The following is a 16,274-nucleotide window of genomic DNA, read 5'->3' as shown; positions in this document are numbered from 1 at the left end:
CAAATGGCCCCCAGGGGTTCTATCTCTGAGGAAGCTCAACACAGAAGTCCAAACCAGCCTGGCAGGGAGGGATGCTGGCCTCACCCAGTAGGGCTGAGGGAGATGGGGAGGAGGACTCATCTCCTCCCAGGTACACACCTGTGAGCCCTGAGTGGGAGTCAGGGGAGACAGAGTTTGACAAGCTGGGAGGAGAGCTGTCTGTCTGCCTGTCTGTCTTCCAAGTGGAAGCTTGGGGTGGAGCAGGCAGGTAGAGGCTGCCTCACTTGTCAGAATTAGCAAGTTCCACAGTTGGGCAACACTCAGCCACACATCAGATACAGACACACGTGTGCACATGCATCCTGCCTCCAGACTGACAGGGTCACACCTGCATTTACACAGGCTACATGATGACATGAGGACACAGGGACACATACATGCAGGGCACTCAGCCACACATGGGGCAGGCACCTGGCCCTCTACTCATCCCCGAAAAGCAGACACCCATATAACCTCACAACGGGCTATGCATAGCCCAGCACGCGGGCACGTTCGCTCAGCCCCCCGGGCGGGTGCGCCAGCCCTCTGGGTCTGTTCCAAGTTGGAGCCTCTCACGTGAGGCCCAATGTGTCATTTCCAAACAGAAGGAATCTAGCTCTCTCGCAGCAGGGAGGAAGAGCAGGGTGTGTAGTTGGGTGGGTGGGCGCGTGGGCATGTGCAGGGGGGAGGGCGTGTGTGTGAGGGAAGCAGGCATGTGAATACCGGGACAAGTGTGTTAGGGCATGGTGCACATGGGTTGGGGGCTCTAAGGTTGGGTGGGGGAAGGAGTCCAAGGAAACAGTGTGCCTTTGTGAGGGTGTGTGTGCCGCTGGGTCTGTGCAGTGGGTGTGGGTGTTTGTCTCCCTGTATCCGCCTTCTCTCCCGTCCTGGACTTTTAGCCTTCCTGGGCTCGCCTTCCTCATGTCCTTCCTCCTCCCTCTTGGGTCTCAAATTGGGTGCCCTGGTGAAGGAGGGGGGCACACTCCAGAACCTAGTCCAACCCCAGACGCTGCCTGAGGCTTCCCTCCAGCTCCCCTCCCTTCGTTTTCTCCCTTTCCTCCCTCCCTCTCTTTCCCTTTCTCCCTCCCCCCTAAGGCTGGCGTGCCAGGGGGTGGGACATGCCAATCACTGGCTGTGCCTCTCCCGCTGCCAGCACAGGGCGCAGCTCCCCCCGGGAGCCAGGTGTTTGGGTCCCTGGAGACGCCGCCGGCCCCCAGGGAGGCAGTGGGGCTGAGGACCCTACAGACCCCTCTTCAGCCCCATGGTGAGTACATTTGAGAGGGCTTGGGAGGGGCTGCTCTGAGGTAGAGGGTAGGAGGGTACTGGGGAGCGGGGGAGGGCAGGGACCAGAATGAGATGGAAATAGGGATGGACTCCCAGAGATAGGAGGAGGCCAGGCAGGGGTCTAGAGGGCAAGGGGGCTCTGTAGCATTGAACACTGGCTGCTCCAAACACTCGGCCTCCTGGCTTTGAGTGGATATATCTGATGTTTTTCTGGGCTTCAGCTGGCAGAGGAGATGGAGACCCCCCTCAGGAAACTGGACCTGAGGCCCAGAATGGATTAGGCTGCCTGGTAGAGGCAGAGCCCCCAGCACCCTAGGGGCAGAGTGGGAAGGGCAAGGGGCCAGGAAGCAGCCCTTGCCACCAGCATCCTGTGGGAGGTTGACCCCCATCTTGATGGGGGTGCCAGTCCCAGAACCTCCTCCTCTCCTCCCTCAGGACACCCTGAAACCCACCACCCCCATCCACCTCAGCTCCCCCGAGATGGACTGAATCAGTCTGCTGGCCAGACAGAGAAGCTGGAAGCCAAGGTGGGTGTCGGGCCAGAAGCCAGCAGACCAGGCAAAGAGCCCCAGGGCTCTTTGGGGACAAATGGGCACACGAATGGTCACACTGGCCAGGGAACGTGGCCCCTGACGTGCGCAGGGGCCCAGAGGATCCTCCTTATATTTCTAGTATCTTGGGTTCCCGCAGGGTGGATCTCAGTCCTATATCCAGTCAATGCATGGATACCAATGGGCACCCATGCCAGCTACTCACCCCAGTGCCCGCAGACTGCACAATGTAGGGATGGGCTAGGGGCCATGAACTCTGATTCTTGTACAGCTGTCAGCTCCCGGGCAGGCCAGCTGGAGAGGGGGTCGTCACCTCTCACTAGGTCATCCAGACATGTGCAGCTTAGAGGTTACAGAGCCAGTGGAGACGGGTTCACCTCTTTGCACAAAACACACCTGCAGCTCCACCCAGACTGACCCAGGACCTCTGCCCAACTGGCTAGAAGGAGTCGGGCAGTCTCTGGTGGCCAGACGTCTCCTTTCTTGGGGTAATCAGCTGTTCACTGGGCTGTCAGATGAGAGTTCTCTGCCCTCTGACCTTAGCCACCTGGCAAGCTGAAGTCACTATCACTGCTGAGATATGAAAAGGAAGGAGGTAGTGAAATGGGCTGCAGAAGATGTGAGTCTTGGCTCGCAGCTGACAGCTGGCGGCTGGAGTTCTGAGAACTGGATTCTGAAGTGTAATGGGGAGTCCAAAGTGTCAAGAAGGGGCTAACCAGAGGTTAGAGGTCATATCAGACCTAGAAAGGAGGCTTTCGTTGTATGGAGATACTGAGGCTGAGAAAGGGAAAGGGACATGCTCATGGTCGGAGAAGAGATATGTAGGGATCCAGTTGGGGCTTGGGCTCCGCATCCTCAGCACAAACGCTGCGCTGCCGCCTCCATGAGCAGGAAGATGGGGTGGGAGAGCAGGGGGCGCAGTAAGCTCTGAGACGCAGAAGCTTGGGCTCCCAGCAGGCGGGGAGAGGTGGGTGAATTGCACTGGGTTTCTGCTCTGCTGTGGTGCCATGGTGATGCCTACAAGGATGGAGGAGGGAGGGAGAGAGAAGAAAGGAAATGAGGAGGGGAGTGCAAGGAGCCAGGAGCAGGGGGCTTGCGGACAGGAGGATGAGGGACCCAGCATCTCTGATGCCACACTGGCAGAGTGAGGTCTAGGGTCCAGCTGCTCATGCCCACGCTCTGGCATGGTCTGGCCAAAGTCAGGCAACTGCTTAAGATCCATCATGGGTGAGCAAATTTGGCAGTGATTCTAGGGCTCATGCTCCTCTTCCAGCTAAGTGGTGGGTTTTATGTAGCATTTAACTGATGACTGCTGCCCTCCACAAGGCTGGTTGGCCCTCCCAATGGCAACTGTTGAGCCTTGAAAATGTGATCAATTCTATCTGTTTACTCCCTCATTCCCAAAGCCAGGCATCAGGGGTGGAAGTTTTGTGCACCTTAATGGGTCAAGAGCTGCCGTCAAAGAAAAGTTAACCCTGAGGGGAGAGCTGCCCCATCTGGGCTGGCTTCTGGGGTCAGGCCCTAGCAGAAGGGACCAGTGAGTAGACCTAGCCAGAAGGAGCGCCCTCCTCATTGCATATGTGAGGCCTCAGGTGCCCAACCCCACAGCCCCCTCCACATACCTTCCACTCCCCAATATTATCCCGTCTCCCTAACCAGGACTCTACCAGCTTCCAGGCCCAAAATCACAAGATGGCTCCGCTCCTCCCTCCTAAATCTCTTCCCCAGCATCCCTCATTCTCTCCCTCCCCTTCCGTACTCCTTGGCCAGTGGTAAGTTCAGAAAAGCCTGGTGTTCAGGAATCCCTCTCCCCATTTCTCTTTCCCTGCCTCCCCCAGTGGTTCTCTCCCCTCCCAGTTCCTCTCACGAGCCAGATCCCCAGCCCCTAGGGATTGGTCCTGGGCGCTGGCAGTCAACAGTCTGGCCTGCTGTAATAAAGGCTCTGACCTCATCCCTTAACCCTTTGAGCCCAGGCTAACGTTTTCCTCTCCCCAGTGACAAATGCCTTGGCACGTCCATGTCTGTCCTGTCACCTCACTTAGCTTCCCTGCAGCCGGGTGAGGCAGAGTTTCCTTGGTCCATTTTACAGACAAGGATGCTCTTGGCTATTTTTCTCCTATGCTCTCCAGCCAGGCAGGGCCTCACTCAGGGGTGCAAGGACCTGGCAGATGAGATGTGGGAGCTCGAGGGAGAAGAGGGACCTCTGGACCATGTTCTGGACCTGGTCCTGACCCCCACAGGCTCACCTTCAGGCTCCAGGGTCTGAAGTTGAGTACACACCTACATTTATTCCACAGGTATTTACTGAGCAACTACTATGTGCCAAGCCCTGGGATAAAGCACTGAATGAGGCAGACACATCCCCTACCCTGCCCTTTAAAGGGCTTCAGCAGACCCACCCTCTTCCCACAGCGCTGTCATCACACATCACACGGATATACGACAGACACTGCCGCGCACACAAGGAGGCCAGATTCTGAAAGGAGGACCAATTGCTCATCGTTAACTGATTCAAAGCAGGGCTTGAATAAGCTAGCTGAGGCGGGCAAGGAGGCTGGCGAACACCCCCAACCTCTCAAGAGCAGGAGTAGGGTTGGAGAGGTTGGTCTCGGAGGCAGACGGCCTGGATCCAAATCCTGGTTGCATCGCTGATGAGCTGTAAGGTCCTTCAGGTCATAATGCCTCAGGTTAGGCCTTTTGCAAACTGGGATAACAGGACCTACTTCACGAGGAGTTGTAACAGGTAGAGTAGATCGAGTTTATAATGGTTATGTATATAATGCTTAAAGCCATGTCTGGCATATAGTATGCAGCCAGTAAATACCAGTTACTATAATATTAGTAATTTTTCTTTGCTGCTATTTATGTGTAAGGAGTATTAGTAATATTATTAAAGGCTTCTAACAGCTTTCATCAGGAGACCACAGTCCTAGAGAGAAGCTCCTCCCTGCTTTCTCACTGTCTTCCTGAACTCCAGGCGCAACACCCTGTGAGGATGAGTCCCTACCCATCACACAAAGCTATGGGCCCACCTCCACCATTCCCAGCCTGCTCACCAATGCGTATACCCTCACACACAAACACTCATCCTAGGAGTTCACCCCATCCCACCGAAGGGCCACCAGGTCAGGACGGTCTTTTACCCAAGGTCACATAGCAAGACAAGAGCTTGCAGCTAGGCAGAGGCAGTGCCAAGGACTGCCTCAGGGGTCTTCCTGCTGCCCACTGCGATCCCCATTGACAAACTCACTACATACATGAGCCCCAGCCCCCATGGATGCCTTCACAGGACGTGACCTGCAAATGCAGCTTCAAGCCCCCTTTTCAACCAGCTGGCTGACCTGAGTCCCTCCTTTTTAGAGATTCTAGAGCTACCACTGAACCCCGCACCCTCACCCTCAGCCTAGGGCTGGTCTCCCCAGGGGAATCTGCCACAATCATGGGAAACCAGGTTCTTTCACAGTCACCGTCTCACTGATCCCACAGGAGCCTTGGACAGGTAGAAGACCGCCCCACATCGACAGTTAAGGAGACTTGGACAAGGTCACACAGAAGGGACTAGAGCACATCTCCAGGAACCTTCTCCTGAGCTCTTTCTCTGTCCAAGAGAGGGCTGGGGGTGAGGACCTCTGCTTCTGATACAGAGGAAAGGCAGTCATTCATTGATGGGTCTGTTCTTGGGCTGCATCATAGGGGGCAGAAGATCTAGATGGTGGCAAGAATCAGGTTCCAATTCTCTGAAACCTCTGGTGACTTCTCTTCCTGCCACCTGTCCCAGGAAAGAGGCCTTAGCCCTCATCCGGCATAGGTGGGGCAGAGGGGTTTTGCCGAGGCGGAAAGGACACAGGGTTGGAGCCCACAGGTGTGGGTCAGAATCCCACCTCCACCACTTCTGTGGGACCAGCAGAAATCTACTTTGCACCCTGAGCCTCAATGCCCTTATCCATAATATAAAGATAGAGCACCCCATGGGATGTCACTGAGGTGTCCTGTGGTTAAGGGAAAGAATATATATTAAGTACCTGCCATCCAGGAGGCATTAATTATGGTGGTTAGCAATATGACTATTAAAATGGAAGATTTGGAAGGGATTTCCAGACATCAAGGCAAGGGACTGCCGGCTTCTTCACCTCCAAGGACCCCTCTAAGAGAGGTCCTCACCTCCAGGGACTCCTTGAGTTACTTCTTCTCACACGCCCCCTGTTCTGAAAGCATTTTTTAATTCACCAAAGTTATAGCTAGCCTTGCGATGAGCACCGTGTTCCCACCCTGAGTTGATGTCATTTCCAGCCCCAAGTGAGATAATGTAAGTGAGCCTTCAGCCTTGCCTCAGGGACCTGGGTTCTTTCTGTTTGGCACCTTGAGATGTTGGTTTCTGTACTCTGTAAAATCTCCCCAGACACCAGGCTTGTCCAACTCCTCCATTACAAATGAGCAAACTGGGAACCAGAGCAGAGGCGTGCCTGGGATCTGGAGGGGAAGGGGCATGGTGGGAAGAAGCTGGGCATTGGATCAGGAGAAGGAGTGGAGGATAACAACAGGCCTGGGCACAGTGGCTCATGCCTATAATCCCAGCACTTTGGGAGGCTGAGGCGGGCGGATCACTTGACATCAGGAGTTTGAGACCAACCTGGACAACATGGTGAAATCCTGCCTCTCCTAAAAATACAAAAATTAGCTGAGTGTGGTGGCAGGAGCCTATGATCCCAGCTACTCGAGAGGCTGAGACAGGAGGACTGCTTGAATCCAGAAGGCAGAGGTTGCAGTGAGCTGAAATCATATCACTGCACTCCAGCCTGGGTGATGGAGTAAGAGTTCATCTCAAAAAAAAAAAAAAAAAAAAGAATAACAATAAGGCTTTAACTTTTTAACTGAGTGTCTGTTTCAGTGCCAGGCACTCTGAACGGTATCATCCTCACAGCTGGGGATGAGGGCAGCAGAGGAATGAAAGATTGACTGGTTGCTGATGGTCACACAGCAAGGAAGGCTCAGCGCCGAGCTTCAAACCCAAGACTGGGAACTACAAGGCCAGCACTAGGGTGAATCAAGCAAGGCACTCGCCTCGGAGCAAAATGTAAGAAGGAGACATAAAAATACTCACTAATCAAGAGAAATAATATTATAATAATATTTTTTTTAATCAAATAACAAATTCCAGCCCACAGGCTGGCTGGCTGTTTTTGTAAATAAAGTTTTATTGGAACCAAGGTCAGGATTAGGGTGAGGTGAGTGAGAAAGGGTTATGCAAGTACAGGGTAGACCCTGTCTTTATTTAACATGTTGTTCATCTTGGATTTTTTTTGCATTAAACTTCCATTTTTGTAAACATTACATTAAAATATTTTCTTGATTACTAAGTTTTGGGGCATCCCTTACATTCTGCATTGGAGGCAAGTGCCTGATTTTCACCTTACCCTAGTCCTAGTCCTAGCCTGCTGAGGTATAAGGAGTCAGGCTTTTTTTTTTTTTGAGACGGGGTCTCACTCTGGCACCCAGGCTGGAGTGCAGTGGCATGATCGCGGCTTACTGCAACCTCTGCCTCCTGGGCTCAAGTGATCCTCCTGCCTCAGCCTCCCAAGTAGCTGGGACCACAGGTACCTGCCATCGTGCCCGGCTGATTTTTATATTTTTAGTAGAGACAGGGTTTCACCAAGTTGCTGAGGCTGGTCTCGAACTCCTGAGCTTATGTGATCCATCTGCCTCAACCTCCCAAAGTGCTAGGATTACAGGCATGAGCCACCACGCCAGGCCTAAGGAGTCAAGCTTTAAAGGCTGCACCATGCCCAGGCAGATGAGAGGCCTCTGCAGCAGGGCAGGGTGCAGCCTCTCAGGCTGGCGACTTCCTCTTGTCTAACTCAGCCTTTGCAGGTCTTTGTCCAGGGCCCAGAGCTACAGAGCTGATCCAAACTACCAGGAGGGTATGGCATGGGGGGCAGTACCCAGTCTAGGAGCCAGGAGACCTTGGACTAGACAATGCCTTCTACTCCCTTTTCTCTGGGCCTCAGCTGCTCCCTGTGAGCAATGGGCATTAAGTAGCACTGAGCTCAGAAGATGACAGTGACAAAAATTGCACAAATTCTCAAATTCTCAAGGGTAGTGTTTACCAGTGGCCTCACTGGGGAGAGCGCCAGCCTAATCCCAGCCTCCAGCCCAATGGCTGACTTTGTTTAAGGGAAAGGGTACGGCAAAACTCAGTAATCAAGACAAATCATATTTTAATGTAATATTTTTAGAATTCAAATTAGCAAACTATGATCCCCAGGCTGGCCTTCAGTTCTTGTAAATGAAGTTTCATTGGAACAAACTGCTTGGGCTCAAATCCTAGTTCCTACCTTCCTTGCATGATCTCTTACAAATTCTCTTGCTTTTCTCAGCCTCAGCTTCCTTATCTATAAAATGGAGACAATAGCTGAAGTGAGCCGAGATCGCACCACTGCACTCCAGCCTGTGTGACAGAGTGAGACTCCATCTCAAAAAAAAAAAAAAAAAAAAAAAAAAAATGGAGACAACAGCAATCCCTTGATCATAGGCTCCTGTTAAGATTAAATGAGATTGGCTGGGTGCAGTGGCTCACGCCTGTAATCCCAGCACTTTGAGAGGCAGTGGGCAGTCCTACGGAGTCAGGGAGATCTAGACCATCCTGGCTAACCACGGTGAAACCCGTCTCTACTAAATATACAAAACATTAGCAGGGCCCGTGGCGGGCATCATAGTCCCAGCTACTCAGGAGGCTGAGGCAGGAGAATGAACCGGGAGGTGGAGCTTGCAGTAAGCCAAGATTGTGCCACTGCACTCCAGCCTGGGTGACAGAAGCTGAGACTCCATCTCAAAAAAAAAAAAAAAAAAAAGAGAGAGAGAGAGAGAAAAAAAAAAAGATTAAATGAGATTATGCATATAAACCGTTTAGCAGCAACTGGCACTCAAGGGGCACTCAATAACAACAATGAGCGTTATTATTATTAGTTGCTGTTGTCATAGTATCAGACATTTCTTTTTTTTTTTTTGGTGGGTTTCCTCTTGTTGCCCAGGCCAGGTGCAACGGCACAATCTTTAAGCTCCCCACCGCAGCCTCCGATCCTAGGTTCAAGCTGATTCTCCTGCCTGAGTTTCCAGAGTAGCTGGGATTACAGCCATGTACCACCACGCCTGGCTAATTTTGTATTTTTAGTAGGGACAGAGTTTCACTATGTTGGCCAGGCTGGTATCGAACGCCTGACCTCAGGTGATCCACCCGCCTCAGCCTCCCAAAGTGCCGGGATTACAGGCGTGAGCCACCATGCCCGGTCAAGAAGTAGATCTTTCTAGGCAGCCTAGCACCCTCATCACTACATATCCTGAGAATTAAAGGAGACCTACTGTGTGCCATGTGCCAGGGCCATTCTAAGCACTTTACATGCATTGATTCATTTAATCCTTATCACCTGAAAAGAGGCAATGGTCTTGCTAATGGGTATTAATCCCATTTTTCAACTGAGGAAACCTAGGCATATGGAAGTTATATCACTAGCAATAATCACACATCCAGTGAACAAGATAGACTGGATTCATATCCAGACAGTCTGGCTCCGGAGTCCAGGTTGCACATGCCCCCTCATGTGCAAACTGTCCCAGACACACAAGCACACACTGCCAGCCACAGTCCTTGCTCATTCTGTCCCCCACCGAACTCGCCACGCTGAAAGTGACTTGCGCACACTGAGGGTTCACGGCAAGCCATGGAGATGGCCTCAGCCACAAACCACCCAGGTCACCTATCACAGCAGCCTGTCACAAGCCAGGTGCCCAAGGAACACTGAGGCTCAGTGGACCCTTGCCCAACATCTCTCCCTTGGAATTTTCCCAACAGTATAGCCCCTGAAAGTCACAGCTGAGGGTCAGGGGACCATCAATCTCTTCAATGGACAGATGGACACCTGAGGCAGAACAGGAAGGGACCCACCAAATCACACGGCCGCAAAGCCCCTGGCTGAGCTGCCTGGACCCTCACCCTTCCATCTGGCTTCACTGTGGCTGTGGGGGCCTCCTGCCCAGCCAGCAGGTTGTTAAGGGCCGTGGCCTTTCTCTTTACCCAGCCTTAGTACCTGGACCAGATTCCAGATCCAAGAAAAGTCTGGGGGATCTTCCCATTCCCCTTGCTTCCCCCCACTTAGCTGGGGCCCAGGAACAGAGCCAGGAGAGGGAGGGAAGCCTCCCACACCCCATATGGGACCAGACCCCCCTGAGCTAGGAGCTGAGGCCCTCATTCCTGCTTCCTGCTTCTGCCCCAGACCTTCTTTTATTGTTGTTGTTGGTGGGTTTTTTTTGTTTTTGTTTTTGTTTTCCTGAGACGGAGTCTCGTTCTGTTGCCCAGGCTGGAGTGCAGTGGTGCAATCTCGACTCACTGCAACCTCCGCCTCCTGGGTTCAAGCGATTCTCCTGCCTCAGCCTCCTGAGTAGCTGGGACTACAGACACCCGCCACCGTGCCCAGCTAATTTTTTGCATTTTTAGTAGAGATGGGGTTTCACCATGTGAGCCAGGATGGTCTCGATCTCCTGACCTCATGATCTGGCTGCCTTGGCCTCCCAAAATGCTGGGATTACAGGCGTGAGCCACCATGCCGGCCTGCCCCAGACCTTCTTACTGCCAAGTGAGTGTCTGAGTCCAGCACAATTTTCCCTGCTGCCCTCATAGAGAATTCAATTCAGCCCCCAAAACCACCCACTACATACATATGTAAACCCACATGCACAGAAAAACGTGCAGAAAAAAATATACACACGCACACACCCCTAAGGCCCCTCTGTTCCCATCTCTGTTTATCTTCTCAGGAGCTCCCTTTTCTTCCCATCTCTCCTTATTAGTAGAAGAATCCCACTAGAGCACCACATACCCAGGGAGGGTGAGAATGGGTTCTTTTCTTTTTTTCCTCTTTTAGGACACATTTCTGTTCTTGTGGGTTCTATCATACTATCTCTGTCACCACGGCCAAGCCTTGCAGCTGCTCAGAGCCACAGTTGCCTCACAGCGAGATGGGCGTAATAAGAGCCCTTTCTCCTAGAGATGTACAATAGTTAAGTTAGATAATTCGTTTAGGTGGCTAGCACTGTGTCTGGCATGCAGTGACTACTCAGTAAGTGAGGGCTTTAATAAAGTTGAGTGAAATGCTTTGAGAATTTGGCAGAACTGTACACAAAGTGAGTTTCCCAACTCCTGCCACCCGAGTTATGTAAGACAGGAATTTGTGGTAATTTCCCAGTGAGAAAATTGAGGCCCAGAGTCTGAATGGTAAAACTGGAATGAAGATTCAAATCCCTGGATCCCAAAGCCACTCCACACTGCTGGCAAATCCACTTATGGCTGGGAAAGTGCATGATAAATGACCATGAGTGGGCATCAGTAAGGGAGGGCGATGCTATCTGCTCTGAAGCTCTGCAAGGGCAGAAATTACATCCCCAGCATCTTCCAATAAGGGCTATCAGAAATGTCCAGTGGCCCAACCAAAGCCCACGTCCTCTCTTTTCAGGTGATGACTTTCCTTTGAGGAAGCCCTGTAGCGTGCCCGGAAGAAGGGGCTCTCCAACCCCAGCCCCGCCTAGCCACCATGAACACCTCAGCCCCACCTGCTGTCAGCCCCAACATCACCGTCCTGGCACCAGGAAAGGGTCCCTGGCAAGTGGCCTTCATTGGGATCACCACGGGCCTCCTGTCGCTAGCCACAGTGACAGGCAACCTGCTGGTACTCATCTCCTTCAAGGTCAACACGGAGCTCAAGACAGTCAATAACTACTTCCTGCTGAGCCTGGCCTGTGCTGACCTCATCATCGGTACCTTCTCCATGAACCTCTATACCACGTACCTGCTCATGGGCCACTGGGCTCTGGGCACACTGGCTTGCGACCTCTGGCTGGCCCTGGACTATGTGGCCAGCAATGCTTCCGTCATGAATCTGCTGCTCATCAGTTTTGACCGCTACTTCTCCGTGACTCGGCCCCTGAGCTACCGCGCCAAGCGCACACCCCGCCGGGCAGCCCTGATGATCGGCCTGGCCTGGCTGGTTTCCTTTGTCCTCTGGGCCCCAGCCATCCTCTTCTGGCAGTACCTGGTAGGGGAGCGGACAGTGCTGGCTGGGCAGTGCTACATCCAGTTCCTCTCCCAGCCCATCATCACCTTTGGCACAGCCATGGCTGCCTTCTACCTCCCTGTCACAGTCATGTGCACGCTCTACTGGCGCATCTACCGGGAGACAGAGAACCGAGCACGGGAGCTGGCAGCCCTTCAGGGCTCCGAGACGCCAGGCAAAGGGGGTGGCAGCAGCAGCAGCTCAGAGAGGTCTCAGCCAGGGGCTGAGGGTTCACCAGAGACTCCTCCAGGCCGTTGCTGTCGCTGCTGCCGGGCCCCCAGGCTGCTGCAGGCCTACAGCTGGAAGGAAGACGAGGAAGAGGATGAAGGCTCCATGGAGTCCCTCACATCCTCTGAGGGAGAGGAGCCTGGCTCCGAAGTGGTGATCAAGATGCCAATGGTGGACCCCGAGGCACAGGCTCCCACCAAGCAGCCCCCCCGGAGCTCCCCAAATACAGTGAAGAGGCCGACTAAGAAAGGGCGTGATCGAGCTGGCAAGGGCCAGAAGCCCCGTGGGAAGGAGCAGCTGGCCAAGCGGAAGACCTTCTCACTGGTCAAGGAGAAGAAGGCGGCTCGGACCCTGAGTGCCATCCTCCTGGCCTTCATCCTCACCTGGACACCGTACAACATCATGGTGCTGGTGTCCACCTTCTGCAAGGACTGTGTTCCCGAGACCCTGTGGGAGCTGGGCTACTGGCTGTGCTACGTCAACAGCACCATCAACCCCATGTGCTATGCGCTCTGCAACAAAGCCTTCCGGGACACCTTTCGCCTGCTGCTGCTTTGCCGCTGGGACAAGAGACGCTGGCGCAAGATCCCCAAGCGCCCTGGCTCCGTGCACCGCACCCCGTCCCGCCAATGCTGATGGTCCCCTCTCCTGCATCCCTCTACCCCAGTCCCCAGGAGAGGCCGGTGGGAAGTGGGCAGGGGCTGCATCCTCAGCCCCAGGGCCCTGCTCAGGCCTCACCTGGCTTCCCAGGCCCCTGGGTCACCTTCCTGGGCAGCCCAGAGAGACCCTGCCAACTTTCCAGACTTCGCTATTCCCAGGCAGGGAGGGAAACCTGGGGAACTGGTTTTTCTGTTCCCTGCTGAGTGAGAATGGGCTCTTCACCAGGAAGAAGGCCCGGGAGGAGGATCCGGGCTTTGGACTCCTTGTTTGCCTTTAGGCAGGAAGTCAGGAGCCAGCAGGGCGGGCCAGGAGAAAGAAGGCTTAACATTAAGTATTCCTTGGCCCAGCGGCCGCCCGGATTGTGGTGTGAGATGGTGCGCCGTGGGGGGCACAGTCAGGAACTGAACCGGCCACTGGGAGAAAAGCCTGACTACAGGGAGCTGGGGAACCCGACCTGGGGATCCCCTCACTTCATAGGCAGAGCCCGGCCACCTGGGCCCTAGGCATACTCTCCAGGATTGTCCAGACCCCCGACATATGTCCCCAGAGGGTCCCTAGGTGGGTCAACTCCAAGGCAAATGTCCAAACATCAAGAAGATAATGACACTGGAGGGGTCCGGCTTGGCTAGTCACACATCAAGTCCCAAGGCAGCAACAGGGCCGGGAGCCAGGTGTGCTGACTGTCCTACAGTATCATTTTCCTGGGAGTGGGAGTCAAGTGTGTCTGCTCTCCAGCCCCACATCCATACCCCTGCCCCAGAGAAGCCTCAGTCCCTCCCTCCTGGCTCACAGCCACCACCTGGAGGATCTGCTCCATGCAGATGTAGCCAGGCCTCCCGCATGCTGCCTGCCTCCGGCCCTGCCCCACACAGGCCTGGCCCAGCCAGCAGGTTCTCTCCTGTGAGCTCCCCAATCCAACCCGTGCATGGCCTCCCAGCCACCCGGATCTCCAGGCCCAGCCTGGCCCCAAATGTTCTTTCCTTCATCCTCAGCAAGTGCTGAGTCTGTGAATAAAGCCACATAACCAGCGGGCACTAAGGTGCCTTCCTCCCTGTGTTGGCTCAAGGCCTTGGTCTCAGGCCAGGGCTGGATGGGGCAGGGAGGGCCCAAGTACTTTGGAATGTGGGCCGTGGCCCTGAAAGTGGTTCTAGGAGGGACAGCACTGCATGGTTGGATCTACTAAAGCCTGGGGGACCCCGGCACCACGGAGTCCCTGGCTCAGGTGAGTGGGGCTATAAAAGGCAGACTTGACCTCTGAAAGTGAGGCAGCTAGGTGAAATAAACCACCCCGGCCCACATCCCTGCATATTCTCTATTGGCTCTGCCATACCCAGGGAGAACAGAACCCTTCCAAACCCCCACTTACACATGAGGAGATAAGGCCCAGAGATCCAGGAGGATTGTTCAGGGTTACCCCACAAAGCAACACCCAGACTTCCAGGCAATTCATAGCCTCCTGACCTCTGGACTCTTCCGTGAGTAGATGAGAGGCCTAAAGTATTTGGGCCAAAACACTCCCTGAGGATGACCCTCAGGTCAGGTTATAAGGCACTTCTTTGGTGAAGGGTCCCCAAAGCCCAACGCAAAGGAATTCTAGAGAGGTTAATCCCATAGTCCGGAGTAGTGGTTTCCAAGACCGTCACTGGGTTCAGTGATTTGCTAGAACGATGCATAGAACTCAGCAAAGCTATTATCCTCACAGTTTATTACAGTGAAAGAACACAGAGCATAAAACAGCAACAGCAAAAGGTGCACAGAGCAGAGACGAGGAGAGACCAGATACAAACTTCCAGCTGTCCTCTCCCAGTGGAGTCGTGCAGACTGTGCCCAGTCTTCCAAGCAATGATGTATGACAACAAAATGAAGTACTGCCAACCAAGAAAGCTCAGCAGAGCTTTGGTGTCCAGTGTTCTTACTGGAGGCTGGTCATGTAAGCATGGTTGACCACCCACATGGCTGACCTTACTTAGTCTCCAGCCCTTCCAGAAGTTAAACTGATACCATGTGGCCCAAGGAGCAAAGGTAAGCAAAAACACTTACCAGGCAGGATATCCCAAGGGTTTAGTGTTATCTTCCAGGAGCCAGGCAAGGCCAAACCTTTCTTTGAAATGTGCAAATGTGCAGGGTTCGGATCATCCAGACCTGCTGAGTCAATCTTTCATTTCACAGTGGTTCTGATCAGTAGCCTCAGTATCACCTGGGAACTTGTTAGCTATGAGAATTCTCAGGGTCCCCCTAGATTCACTAAATCAGAAACTCTGTGGAACCCCCCACCTGTTTTTAACAAGCCCTCTAGGTGTTGTGATGCAGGGTAAAGTTTGAGAATCGTTGGCCTAGAGGGATGAGGCCTGGGTGGAGCTAAGCCCTTGCAGAGGGAGGAGTGGGGATGCAGCCCGCTTGTAGCTGTTGGGACTCCCAGGAGCCTTTGGAAGAAAGCTTCCAACATGATGGGAAATGGTATCCAGTGAAGATCTAAACAGGATAGGCTAGCCAAGAACTACAGCACTGTGAGAATGACCCTAGGATCCAAACCCCATATCCCCTTCCCACTAGCACAGCTTACTGGGTTGTGAGTTCAAGATCATAAGAGGGCCCCTCCCTTACCACTGCTCCCTCACAGCCCTAAGGCCCCTTTAAGGCTGAATGTCCTGCCCTGTGTTAAAGGTGTTGAAACTGAGGTCCTGGGAGGCAGAAGGACTGAGCAAGCTGAGCAGTGCTGGGAGAACAGGAACTTTGGGGTCAGATTAACCTGGTCTCTACTGAAGACCAGAAGAGGAGGGGGTCAAATCCGGTATTCACATCAGGAATGGGGCTAGCAGTTCACACTTGTCCCTTGTCCCAGATGCAGGTCTGACCTGCCATGTCCCTCACTGAACAACCTGAGACATGTCTCTTTTCAATGTCTTCATCTCTGAAATGGAAACAAGCCCTTTGCAGAAGAGTTCGGAGGATGAGAAAGACTGGAGGGAAATGCCCTCAATGGCTCTATGATCAGTGTTACCACGGGACAGGGCTGCTAGCCGGTAAATGCCAGAAACCAGGACTAGTTTCAGACCCAGCTCTGACCCTACACCTCCAGCCTGAGCTTTGAAAAGCCCATGCCCCCAGTCCAAGGAGAAGAAACTTAAGCCCCGTCATGGCTTGGTTAAAGGAGTTTGGGGGAACAAGTTTCAGCGGGAGAGGGTGTGTGCATTCCAGGAAGGCTTCCCGGAGATGGGGTCTGTGCCCTCAGTCCTCTGAAGCAAGATTCCCGCAGGCCCAGCTGCCACAGAATTGGGGAAACGGGATAAGCCCAAAGAGAGGGTGGCTGGACATGGCAACAGTCCACCCCAAACACTCCACCACTACCCCATTCTGAGAGTCCTTCTTGGCCCCAGAAACAAGGGAGACTACGCGCCTGAGCTGGAAATAGGGAAAGAATGAAGCGGTTTTG

The 16,274-nt window shown here is 53.6% G+C and overlaps 1 protein-coding gene across 3 annotated transcripts; it reads left to right on the top strand.

Annotated features, from left to right (window-relative positions):
- Positions 1–626: 626 nt before the first annotated feature.
- Positions 627–13,875, top strand: CHRM1 (cholinergic receptor muscarinic 1). Of its 3 annotated transcripts, none has more exons than XM_003909668.5 (2): positions 627–1,282; positions 11,357–13,875. In XM_003909668.5, exon 2 carries the CDS (start codon positions 11,435–11,437, stop codon positions 12,815–12,817), a length of 1,383 nt encoding a protein of 460 aa, XP_003909717.1. In that variant the 5' UTR covers positions 627–1,282; positions 11,357–11,434; the 3' UTR covers positions 12,818–13,875. The 3 variants fall into 3 exon arrangements, with proteins under 3 accessions (XP_003909717.1, XP_009184073.1, XP_021781328.1); XM_009185809.1 differs by lacking the exon at positions 627–1,282 and adding an exon at positions 1,743–1,829; XM_021925636.2 differs by lacking the exon at positions 627–1,282 and adding an exon at positions 6,706–6,927.
- Positions 13,876–16,274: the final 2,399 nt, after the last annotated feature.

This window comes from Papio anubis, chromosome 12 (assembly GCF_008728515.1).
Source record: "Papio anubis isolate 15944 chromosome 12, Panubis1.0, whole genome shotgun sequence".
NCBI lineage: Eukaryota > Metazoa > Chordata > Mammalia > Primates > Cercopithecidae > Papio > Papio anubis.
The sequence above is the reverse complement of the archived record's forward strand: the minus strand, read 5'-3'. Positions and strand labels throughout refer to the sequence as shown.